This window comes from Pagrus major, chromosome 22, assembly GCF_040436345.1.
Source record: "Pagrus major chromosome 22, Pma_NU_1.0".
In the NCBI taxonomy this organism is placed as follows: domain Eukaryota; kingdom Metazoa; phylum Chordata; class Actinopteri; order Spariformes; family Sparidae; genus Pagrus; species Pagrus major.
In genome coordinates, this window is record NC_133236.1 from 20,347,389 (window position 1) to 20,359,856 (window position 12,468).

Genomic DNA, 12,468 nt, shown 5'->3' on the forward strand with positions numbered 1-12,468 from the left:
CTCCTCTACCTGCAGTGCTGTCTCCTCAGCATTGCTGGGTGCAGGGAGTCAAACCGAACCCCCCGTTGGTCTCTCTCAGCTTCTCTTTGTGTCTGGCCTGAACGAGACCGAACACCACTCCTGCCAGCGTCATGCGTCCTCCTGTCCGCCCCCCCAGGCACCCGTTTTTCGCAATGTTGGCCATCTTGCTGCGCATGGTGCTGATGAAGTAGGTGCGGACTTTCCCCTGCTGCTCGCTCACCTGGAAAAGACGGCAGAGGTCACAAAGTGTGGTTCTCAATGACCTGCATGATTTTTATTGTAAAGATCTCTTCACAAACATGGAGACAATGCATCAGTATCATATTCTGGAACAGTGATGCATCTCCTTTCACCAGTAGATGTCCCCCTTGTGTCACTGTCCTCTTGTGTTAAGTAGAATTAACGTCCACACTTGTGCTGATTAGTAATGGCTGTTGAAAGCTGTCCACTCCAGCTATTCTGACTGAGTAGACCTTCTCTCAGGCTGATGATCCACAGTCAAGTTGTTGGGGTAACAGCCTTCTTTTATGGCATTTATTTGGACATAGCAGTAAAATCACAGGTCTCACTAATTCAATGAATAACAACTGATTTGGATTCAGCTAAGTCAGTTTCAGGACCCTAGCATTCTGCATGCTGGATCAATAAGATAGCTCACTGCTCACCTGCTATGACTGGCAAAATGTCAACTGTGGAAATTGCCTATCAAACTGCAGATATATTTTTAGATTTATAGCGTAATTCAGTGTATTGGAACAGACCCTTTTTTACAGAAGACATTTTGACTTCTAGTGGTAGAAGAACAGGTGTTACTAATACCATTACCAGCGGACCCTCTTCTAGCCAAACGTCCCAGTCAGTCATGATGGCGTGACAGTGAGCCAACATGCAAAATGCTGGGACCCTGAAACTGAAACAGCTAAATGGAAATCAGCCATCATCACCAGCTGCATTACCAGCTGCGACAGCATCGGCTGGTAATGTTTTCACCATGCAAGTCTGTGTGTGTGTGTGTGTGTGTGTGTGTGTGTGTGTGTGTGTGTGTCATCATTGCATAATGTGGTCCTTGTATCGGCGGCAGTTTTGTGTTTTTTTGTGGACAGATTTTTGTCAGCGTGCAAGATACAGTCATGACACTTTAAAAGTGTGAGTTTGAGTTTAAAAATGGCCATTGTCCGATTAAGGGGGCCATAAAATAGGGTGGTGGCACCCCCAACCTTTAAGCCCCTAGCCCATATTCATTTTGATGCCATCATGAAACTCTACAGGTGTGTAGTTGAGATCAAAACGAAGGCTGAGTTTGAATACACGTGTGTGCCGACCGATGAGTAGTCATAGGTCGGAACATGAAAAACTTGAATCGTGGCTGATAGATAGTCTCTAGTTCATTTTACATGTGCGCTTTTCCTACTGTGACACGTCAGAATGTCGTCTATGAAAATGGAGTAGCCTATTCTTCTGTGGACAAAAACTACAAAACTGCCATTTGCATTTTTAATTGACTGTCTGCAAGTCAGACTGCCCCCAAGGGACATAAAAGCTTTACTCTACTCTACTCTACTCTACTCTTCTTTACTTCTCACACATACAACATATCACAACTGCCAATCAAAAATGCCTGTGTGACTGTACAAAGCCTACCTAATTTTGGGTTTAAACAGAACATTTAAGTGAGTGCACTGTCAAGTTTCGCACATTCCTTGGTCAGTATTTTGCACAGCTCTGAACAAACAGCTCATTCATTAAAAGAAAATGATAAACTGAACATAACGTTATTGTTATGCATCAATATAACGAGGCATATTTCTTTTATATGAAAACTTACTTGACAATAAACCTGATTCTGACTCTGACTGTAACATGCACGCGGTTAAATTTAACGACACTTTTGGGCAACTGACCACAAAAGGGATGCAACAAAATTTCTCTCTTTCTTTCCCTCACATTAAAAATGATGCACGTCAACATGAGAAATCGCCAGTAACAGAAAAGCTTATAGCTGTTTCACGAAAGCTTTATTCCTGATGACCAAACCAGACTGAACTTTGAGCATATCCAGTAACACATCAGTATTTTAGAAGGTGCTAGGGTATGTTTAAGGACAAATGAAAGTAAACACGTCTCCATCCTTCAGCCACTCACCCCCTTGACAAAGATTTCTCCTCGTAGCTCCAAGATAAAACCCCATTCTGCCAGGATCCTGCGCGTGGCCTCGGGCACCTGGATGCGTCCGCTCACACCCGTGCTGTCCATGCGGCTGGCCAGGTTCACTGTTGACCCCCAGATGTCATACTGAGGCTTGGTTGCACCGATCACCCCTGCGATCACCGGCCCATGAGCGATGCCTGTTTCAAGTGCAACACAGACGTGATCAGGGTTCCCACACCTTCTTCTACATGAAATTCAAGAGCTTCTCAAGGACTTTCTGGCCCACAACACTTACTGAGTGGTTACATTTCATGAGTAATAGCCTATCAACACTGAAAAATCTGAATCTGCAAAGTAACTAAGTATAAATTAGCAGAAAATGGAAATACTCCATTGTACTCCATGTAATATAGTTACACCCCATCACTGAAAAACCATATCGGTTGATCCCTTCTATTTATGTCTATTTTCAAAAACTTCCAAGGATTTCAAGGACCCATGGGAGCCCTACAATATTCGCTTTAATGAATTTAATTACAATTAAGCCTACGACACCAGAAATCCATGCAGAGAGTCGTTTATATCAACCATCCATTGTTAATGTGTGTGTAGGAGGTTAGCCACTTACCCACACGCAGCTGGAAGTTTTTGGCAGCGAGCCTGTTAATCTCTTTCAAGGTCTCCTGCATTGCCAACGCAAACAAAACCAGCTCGCTCAGGTGATTCCATTCATCCATACACGCCTGAGAAAAGTCAGAGTTAGACTGACGGTCAGAAACATGCAAGAGAGAGAGGTAGAAATCGAATGTAGTCAAAACAAAAACAAGAAAAATAGAAGAATGTGGAAAGGATCTCCCACCTGTCTGTCTGGAGCTAAGCCAGAAGCAGCCATGTAGCAGCTCCCAATAGTCTTTATCTTCTCCACATAGTGGAAGTACGACTCCTCCAACAACTTGGTAAAAGAAACATTCAGAGATAAAGAGGTACATTTACATATAAAATGTTATATATAGCAGCTGAGCTATGCACTATCAATCAATCCCATTATATTTGTATCATTTTCATTAAAGGAGACCTATTATGATTTTTTTTGCTTTCCTTCAGTTGTTTTATATAGGTTCTTGTGCATCTTGACAGCTAAAAATGTCAACGAACCAACAGAAGCTCCTCTCTCCCACAGAAAACTTGTTCCCTGAAACGCCTCGTCAGTAGTCCCGCCTTTAATTCCGCGACCTTGTGACATCACGCTACGTCACAGAGTCACACATTTGCATACTTTATACCCAGCGGTTAGTTAAGCAAAAAAATAAATAATAATAATAATAATAATAATAATAATAATAATTTAGTACAGCTGCTCTGTTGTTGTTAGCGGTGCTGGCTCAGGCATGTGTGAGCTGACCAATCAGAGGAGACTGGGTATTCAGGAGGGGGGACAGGAGCTAAAACAGAGTGTTTCAGACAGAGGAGGAAAACTGGTGTGTTTTTTGAGCTTTGTAGCATGTAAACCTGTTCTAGTAGTAACCCAAAATAAAATCATGAACCTGCAAATGAGCATAATATGTCTCCTTAATTATACTCAAAATTATACTATACAATACTATACTAATTTGCACAATTTCTTTTTTTTTGGCCCATACTCATACCTCATCAAAGCCAGCAATGATCTCATTCAGAAGTCTCAGGCAGTCCACTCCTTCATGTTTTATCTCTTTCTGCTCAAAGTACTCATTGAAGCCAGCGATGGAGGCAAACATGACACCCACTTCATCGTAGGACTGTGAGTAAAGCTCCTGAAATGAAAATGTTGCCACCAACTTTCATCTTTACTGAGTATTTCTTCTTTGTTTAACTAGTAAAAAGACTTGATATATTTAGTACGACATTTAGTCAATGTATTTGTAAAAATCCAATCAGCATTGAAATAATTCAATTTTCAAACACAATTGTATTATTTTCTCTATATTTTTGTGCCCTTTGATAAAGGCAATGAAGGCTAAATCATTTGACATGATAGTGTAGGTAGAAGCTTCTCTGCACCTCATCGTGCTTACTCCGGTCCAGAAAATGTCTCGCCACATGCACAGGCAGGATGTTGTGCAGAAGACACTCGTTGTGTTCCCGCAGTTCCCTCATGTCCTCCACTTCCTGCTGGGCCTGCAGACGCCACAGGAAGTCCAGTCTGGCAGTAGCCTCCCACTGGAAAGTAAAGGTTAGATGAAACTATCAGAGGTCACCTGCCTGCGTGCTACACGCTTGTTTACCCATCTACTGATATATTCGACAAAAAAAAAAAGAGAAAGCAGCATGCAGGGTAAACAAGTACCTGCCGTCCGTTGTAGAAGACAGCAACAATAAACATGAGCATGAGAAGAATGGAAATTCCTTTTCTTCTGGCATAATGAGACCTGTGCAGACGTTAGTGAGGAAAGATTGGATACAGAGATGATCAGTACAATAGTAGTATGGTAGGTGTACACACAGTGAGTAAAACAATCAAACAATTTTTTTAGCATTTAAAATGTGTCACTTTCAAGCCTCATAGGTCTTTCTCTTCCTTCCTCACTGCACGAGTAAGGAAGGAAGAGAGTAGTACAAACCCTTGAATTCCTGCAGTCTGCCTTTAATGTTTTTCAGTCCCACTTCACTCAACTTAAGCTGGTTTTAAATGCTGACCAATCCAAATTCATGTTATTTGAGAATAGCATTAATAAAAGTTACCATCAACTCTTCCAAAGATCTCAACTCCTCAAGGGGTTGGAATTGAAATGGTCACAACATATAATTATTTGAATAGTATTATTGATCAACACTTGTCACTCCAAACACACATCATTTCTAACAATAAAAGAAACTTAAATTAGGGTTTTTTTTTATTAATTATTTTTTTAGAAACAAATCCTGTTTCTCCCTCAGGGCAAGGTAACACTTGGTTTTGAATTTTTCTTTTACCATAATTGGATTACGGTGATCTGCTCCTGACCAAAGCCAAAGTCAAGTTGGACACTGCACTGAATGTTATGAAATGTCAGTTGTGTGCCCACAGCCTGAGCTGCTGCTGACCTGTGGAGCATATCATGACGTGTGAGTGTGAGGAAGGCCAGGTGGATGAGGTAGGAGTAGACAGCCACGGCCAACAGCAGCACCGCCAGCTTCAGCAGAGAGTTGAGACGCAGGAAGACGGCACAGGTCACCATGGCGATCACCCCACTCAATACGAAGATCTGAGGAGACGGAGGCAGTGAAGGAGATGTTAGACACAGGAGACAAATAAATTTTCATGACATTACTTTCTTGAAGTACATTTACTACATTTTATCTGCATGTCTGTTTGACCTGTCCTCACCTCGGGGTAAGTGCAGACGGTGAGTGGACGAGAGGCTGTGTTGGTTCTGTCCATTACATCAGCCTCACCTGTGTCTGTGAGAATGCACCACACCTGGACACAAAATATGCAAATCACATTAAACCTCTGACAGCTGACAAAAGTCTGAACGAAGGCGTGTCACAATGAAACAGAAACACAATTTGTATTTAAACGTATTATAGATTTGAGCTGGTTTTTGCATATTTCAGTTATATTTTGGATTGAGATGCCAAACAGTGCCTGGAAGCATAGCTTTCTTGTCATCTGAGGAATACTTTTCATTTCAGCATGGAGGTTCAACTCTCTCCTTTTTGCATTTACATTTAAACTGGGGATTATTCAAATAAGAGGATGAGATATGAAAGTGACTGACTGTGCTTTCTACTGGATTTACTGACATTTCTATAATTTGCAATCTTCACTTTCATGTGGAAAACTCTCCAGCGTAAAAAGGAAAAGTTATGGCACAGAAAATAAACTCTATTCAACATTTCCATTTGCCGTCTGGCCAGCTGTTGTTTAGACTCTCACCATGTCCGTAGAGACCAAGCCAAAGTTGACAGCAATGGCAGTGAGGGTGAGGAGGTTGCGGGCACTATTGTTTTCATGGATCCAGCAGCAGAAGTGCTGCAATGCTGCAGGAGCCCACTTGAACTCCTCAGCCAGGGCCAACAGCAGCAGCAGCATGTAGGCAAGCAGGAAGACTGAGAACTGGAGGACGGCTGGGAACAGCCTGCAGAGGAGGAACAGCAGAGGAGGATGAGAGGAAGGAAGTGAGTACAGTAGTATAGATGCTAGTTGAACGTAGAATCAAGAACTAAGAGGAAGTGTGAGACATATGCACTGAAAAAGTGTGAGTCTAAGGAGATGTGGGATGATTTTTTAAAAACATGTCATTCTCAATGCAACCTCCAGATGGCAAAGTAAAAAAACAAAAACAGATCCTACACAAAGCTGCTTTAATTTTTGATATTGTTCAGTATCTTCAAATACAAATTATATAGTTAATTTTAACAATACATGTATTATAACTTAAAGCTGCACTCCATGACTTCTCAGCTGTTAAAGTAAGTGAAAAGCATCACATTCACTAAGTGTATTTTTACCCTGTTGTTGTTGGTTCACAGGGAAAAATCAGACGGCTGACCAGATAATCTTACTGTAGAGTTAGTTCAGCTTCAAATAAAATGTCATAAATGACCCATTCAGATCTAATATACCCATAAAAAGAATGAGAACAACAACAACAATGAGAACTCCAACTGGACAATGTTGGTATCTTCCTACCTGGGTGCAGGAATGAGCACCTGAACAGCCATGAGAAACAGGAGCATGATGAAGGAGCAGATCAGGTTGGAGTTGAACATTTCATCTCTCATCTGGGAGAACTGGACCAACCAAAAGAGATCAAAGTCAACATCATTTGCTCTGTTACACTTAGTAATTTCCTGCCTGTACCAGTGTCTACACCTGCGTACCTTGTCCTCTATGTGTGTGTCTTTGAACACCAGGGTCAGTGGAGTGATGTGCTTCCTGTGCATCCGATCGCTGCTTCGGACCTTAATGGCGTGTTTGATGCGTTTGTTAATCTCCTTGGAGGTGGAATGCCATATGTTGGGCACCGAGCCGTTTGTAAAGGAGGCCAAGATCTGCTAGGAAAAAATATGATGGTGTCAGATCAATCAGGTGGGAGCAGGTAAACTTGTAATCAATAGTTTTGTATCCCTGCACTTACACTGTTCATGTCAATGGCATTCCCAAAGGGCAGCTCTGGATTCCAGGTTCGAGTTGTTTTCAGGACTTTGGGGGGCTCGGCATGGCCAACTTTGTTCCTTTCCTCCTGAGAGCAGATGAGGAAAGTGTCGATGTTGTGTTTGCGCAGAAACTCGTTCCTGTCACGGCCGTGACCCTCTTCTGTCTGGTAGGTGCCCTCTAGACAGTCCAGGGTCGCCCTTGAGATGTGGATGCGTCTGGATGAGAGCGAACAGAAGCAGAGAAAGCTATAGGTGATGCACAAAGAAATGCTCTCGAGAAGACATTTATTATTTGCCTTCAGTGTAAAGTAAGAAAGTTTGGGTTTATGCACTTTGTTGAATTTTAATGCTTTTGTACTTTGCATCCCTGTTGCACCTTTTAGCAAGACACAAATTTTTACAAAAATGTGAAATCTTATTAGAGGTGCAGCATTGTCATACTGTTTTACTCTGTCTATATTTGGCAGACCCTGCCACCTCTCAGCTTCAAATGGTGTTCTGGGAACCTTATTTTCCTCTGAGAACAGCTTGTTTATTCAGTAAATAAATATTTCTGAGTTTGTATTATTACCTCATTAACATTGTAAATATTACAATTCTCCAAAACAACATAGTGCCCCTTTAAATTAAATACTGAGGGCTTATTCTAAGAATACATTTTTGTCTTATGGAGGGTCTGCAATATTGCAAAGCAGTTTAATTAAATTTAACGCCGATTTTATAAAGTTAAAGAAATTCACACCACACCGGGAAAAATAGGATCTAGGGGGCTTAACATAAAACTAGTGGGAACCCGAACAGAGATCACATGTTTTGCATCAAAGGACCACTCTGCCAGTCACTCGTACTTGCAGAGCCCACTCACCCTGGTATCCCCCCAGCCTCCAGCATGTTGGCGATACCGACATCCCAGGACCAGACATCAAACTGCCATTTCTGCAGGCCAAGCACGCCACACAGGACAGAACCCGAGTGGATCCCAATCCTCATGTCAATATCGAACTTCAGCTGCTTCCGCACGTACCTGGTGTTGGTGGGTAGTAAATTTAACATCATTCTCTTGCTGCCTGCTCTTTAAAGATTATGAAATTAAATTGATCATTGATAATGAACTCCAGTGAGTTAGGACTGACTGTATGGTGCTGATCATCGCCAGGCCCAACTCAACACAGTGATGGGCGTGGGCACGCGATGGCTCCGGGACTCCTGACACACAGTAGTAACAGTCGCCCAGGATCTTTATCCGCAGGCAGTGGTGCTCCTGTGATGAGGACGAGACGAGACACCAGGAAAAAGGAGAAAATAAATTGTTGATGGAGCAGAAGTTGTGCCGATGATTCTATCTTCAAAAAAGAGCTCAAATTCTCACATCTGCCAGTCGGTCAAAGCGTCCAAAGAGCTCATTGAGGGTTCGGACCAGATCCTGGGCCGACAGGTTCATGGACAACAGAGTGAAGCCCTTGATGTCTGCAAAAAGGATGCTGCAAAGAGGAGAGAGAGAGTTGTGATTGAGATGGTACCCTAACAACACACACATTTAAATCAAGTAATAGAGATTCCCATTGATACTGAATTTACAGTTTGCATTTTGAAAAGGATGACACCAGGTCCTTCAGAATCATCAACAACATTAAAATAAAGGACGTTCCTGAGAAACATATTTACTAAAGTCTAATTACTAACGTGTGTGTCTGTGTACCTGACGTTTTTGTACTGGTGAATATAGATCTTGTGAAACTCGTGAGGATTGAGTTCATCCTCCAAAGCGCCCATGTCAGCTATCATCTCCAAGGCAACAAAGCGAGGCAGGATCGACAGAACCAGACGCTCCTTTATGGAAAAATCATGTATTATATATCGTCAAACTAGAATCATGCTTGTTTATATACGGGTTGGAAGAGAATTCAGGGTGCACTTTTGGAGAACAGTGATAACAGTCAACATTGGTCGTGACACAGCGTGTCCATGTAAATGACAGCAGTACCTGTCTTTGGTTCTCTTGTTCTAGTTTTAGGCGGCCTTCGATGCAGCGCCGTGTCTCCAGGAAAACCTGTCTCTGGGCGTGGTCTGTCAGGTAGTGGATGAACAAGCCAGCTGTGTTCATACCCAGGTACAGCAGGCCTTTGGCAAACACCTGCCCCCAGGAGAGATTTTGCATTCATACAGTTCATTTTAACCAGGAAAACCCACTGCATGTGGGCTAAGAAGAGGATAAGAAATAGAAATTAGGGTCATCTTCTTCTTTTAATTAACATGAGGGATCTATATGTTTAGTAGGCTTGTAGAGAATATAGAGAATAGCTGTAGATTGGAAGTACTGTATAACTGTATCAATAAAAAGAAATCTGCTGCCATTAATGGTTACATAAGCTTAGAGTACCTTCAGTATCACCAAAACAAGTCCAATACATGGATAAAACATGGCTTGTTCTGTACAATAAGCAATCGAGACACTTTACACTTTAAAATAACAGCTTCTAAGTCATTTTGATGGTACAGTGTCTCGTAATAGGGTGAATGGTGTCATTGTCTCCATCACTTGTGTCTGCACTATGTAACTCCAGTGAGAGGGTAGGCTCACATGTTATAAATGTATACTTCAAGTTTTCAACACATAACATCGTTACAAACCTGGTATTTGTATTTACGACAGCGGAGTTGCACTCAAAAACTGTGGGGTATGCCAAATGCACAAAATGCCAATTTCTACGTAATGTTCCTTTCAGCTTTAAACAGTACTTTACCTCTAGTTTATTAGGATATGAAACATAAAACTGGGCATAATGTAAATATATATGAGACAACTCAGAAAGTCCTGAAGGAATCTTTATCTGTAATGAATCAAATATATTAATATTTTCTCTTATAATATACTTTGACACTAAAGTAAGAAACAAAGGAATGCTATTTTTGGTTTGATAATGATGAATGAACAAAAATGTCAGTTTAGTTGGCTGATTTTCTCACCTTTCTCAAAATCATGGCATCATTGTAGTAGCGCACTATTTCTACCAGCAGGTGCAGTACTGAGGTGAGCGAGCCGGCGCAGATGGCCCACAGCAGAGGTAATGGCAGCAGCGTGTATGTGGCGAACAAAGTGAACAAAACATACCACGATGGGTCTTTTTCTAGTCCATACACCAGTCCTCCCAACACCTGCGTGGTCTGCGAAAGCCAGCTAACTAGGCCAGCGTAGTGAAGCCACCGCGGGGACATGGAGTCTTTGCAGGTTAACACCATGATGCACAGTGCTGTAGCCAACACCATGAAAATGCCTGTCAGGTAGCCACGAAAAGTGTCTGTGACGGCCTCAGGAGCCAGTGCCAGGTACAGAACCAACACGTGCAGCTTGGCCACTGCATCGATTACATTGGTGATGGCTAGGGAGTTGCGTCTTTGGTGGGAGTAGTTTTGCTCGTACAGTTTCTCCAGGTCACGAGACTTGAAGGTGTGCCTCAGGCTGGGTATGTAGACTCCACGAATTGTGCGGCCCCAGTGCACAAAAAAGTCGGCATCGCTGGCGTAGAGGTTGTTTTGCGTGCAGCTGGAACCCCGGGCCTGGGAAGGATGCGTTCTGAATGTGGACGAGCGGCGTTTTGTGACCCCGCGTGAGCCCTTGTTGCGGATTTGTTTGTTGATCTCCTCCATGTAGGTGTCCGTCACAAAGATTTTACGTGCTGGCTCCACACCCACCTGTCAGGCATGAAAGAAAATTAGATGTGTTCAGAGCTGTTTTTCTGGTCCTCATGCCATTTCTAGAACTAGAATCGCACTCAGTAGAGGCATAGCGCTGCCAAGGCCCAACAGTGCCCTTCATTCAATTCATTCAAGCCCAATCCAATATCAAACTCCATAGCCCTGTACCACTCAGACTTTACCAGATCCAAGAATTAGTCCCTGAGAAGTTAACAAAAATCTCAAACCAGTCAACCAAGCAATCAACGGGCCAATCATCCAACCAAACAATCAATGAGCCAACCAACCAACCAACCAACCAACCAAACAAGATATCATCAGACACGGGTTTCAGTTCAGTTTAATTTTCTTGGCTTTCTGTAAAAAGTTGTCCTGTGTAAAACAAGGCAGGGGTTTAGAAGATACCATGTCTCCTTCAGGACACACAGTCCTCATACTTCCGTAGAGGAAAATATACAAAAAAAATGAGAAAACACCAGTACATGTACTGTAGTGGCATCAAAATATTCTTAAAATACCAAAAGTAAAAGTACTCATTATGCAGAATGACCTGTTTAAGAACAATATAGTAAGAATTATTCTATTATAATAATAATTGATTAATTCATGCGTAAGCATCACTTTAATGTTCTTCCTTAGAAATTGTTGGATAACTGCCTAATCTAGAATGATACATCATGATTTATTTGTTGATTATATCGTGGTATAAATGATACAAAGTAACTAAAGTCGTCATATAAATGTAGTAGAGTAGAAGTATAAAGCCGCAGAAGACGGAAAGACTTGTCCCTGTCCTAAACACCGCTAAACTACGTACATATCAGGAATGGCGTGCAACCTTATTAAATGTATATTTTTCTTAATTTATTTTTATTTATCTATTTATTTTTCTTTAATTGAGGCCTTGGGGGTGGGGGACGAGGGGGTTAAGCTTTTGTACTGCTCAAGTATGTCTGTTTTTGTTTTGAAAACTGAAAATCTAAAAATCACGCATCAAAAAAAAAAGACAATGGAAACACTCGAGTGAAGTACAAGTACCTTAAGACTGTACTTCAGTATAATACTTGAGTAAATGTACATTTTACTTGGGATAATGAGTCACCTGGGCGCTGAGCTCCTGCTGAATAATGATGTGTTTTACAGCATTCTGCCACAGCATCTTTTTCCGCCTCAGCCCGGGGGACAGGGTCGCGGTCCGGACGGTCGGCTCCCGCAGCTCCATCGGGGAGACCTGTGTTGTCTCAGAAAAGGTCACCATGGTGATGACCTGAGCTGACCTCATCCGCTGGTCTCAGATCAGGAGGAGGCAGCGGCCTGGAGTGGGAAGAGTGATTACAAAAGAGGTAAAGATGGTGATTAGTGATGAGTCAGACTTGCTTCAGGTCATAACTTGCTTTTCTCTCACTATCAACATAATGAATATTCATTCTTACAGCGGCACTACACTAATTTTAAGCATAGAGTTCAGTAAATTACAAACTG

General features: G+C 42.1%; 1 protein-coding gene across 1 annotated transcript; it reads right to left on the minus strand.

Moving 5' to 3' along the window:
- Positions 1-25: 25 nt before the first annotated feature.
- Positions 26-12,268, minus strand: LOC141017729 (adenylate cyclase type 8). Its single transcript, XM_073492460.1, has 20 exons — positions 12,089-12,268; positions 10,258-10,983; positions 9,275-9,424; positions 8,990-9,120; positions 8,660-8,771; positions 8,424-8,551; positions 8,156-8,314; positions 7,272-7,506; positions 7,015-7,185; positions 6,824-6,924; positions 6,068-6,269; positions 5,516-5,608; positions 5,233-5,393; positions 4,496-4,577; positions 4,210-4,368; positions 3,816-3,962; positions 3,029-3,121; positions 2,798-2,912; positions 2,164-2,366; positions 26-241 (listed from the first exon to the last, which is right to left on the minus strand). The coding sequence occupies exons 1-20, from the start codon at positions 12,266-12,268 to the stop codon at positions 26-28; spliced, it is 3,564 nt and encodes a 1,187-aa protein (XP_073348561.1).
- Positions 12,269-12,468: the final 200 nt, after the last annotated feature.

Bases quoted from the DNA above. Each gene is read 5' to 3' on its own strand.
- LOC141017729 (XM_073492460.1), bottom strand. From the start codon at position 12,268: ATGAGGTCAGCTCAGGTCATCACCATGGTGACCTTTTCTGAGACAACA. The intron at 9,121-9,274 runs GTACTGCTGTCA...TTTTCCATAAAG, and splicing joins AACAAGAGAACCAAAGACAG to GAGCGTCTGGTTCTGTCGAT. The intron at 7,186-7,271 runs GTAAGTGCAGGG...TTTTCCTAGCAG, and splicing joins ATGCCATTGACATGAACAGT to ATCTTGGCCTCCTTTACAAA.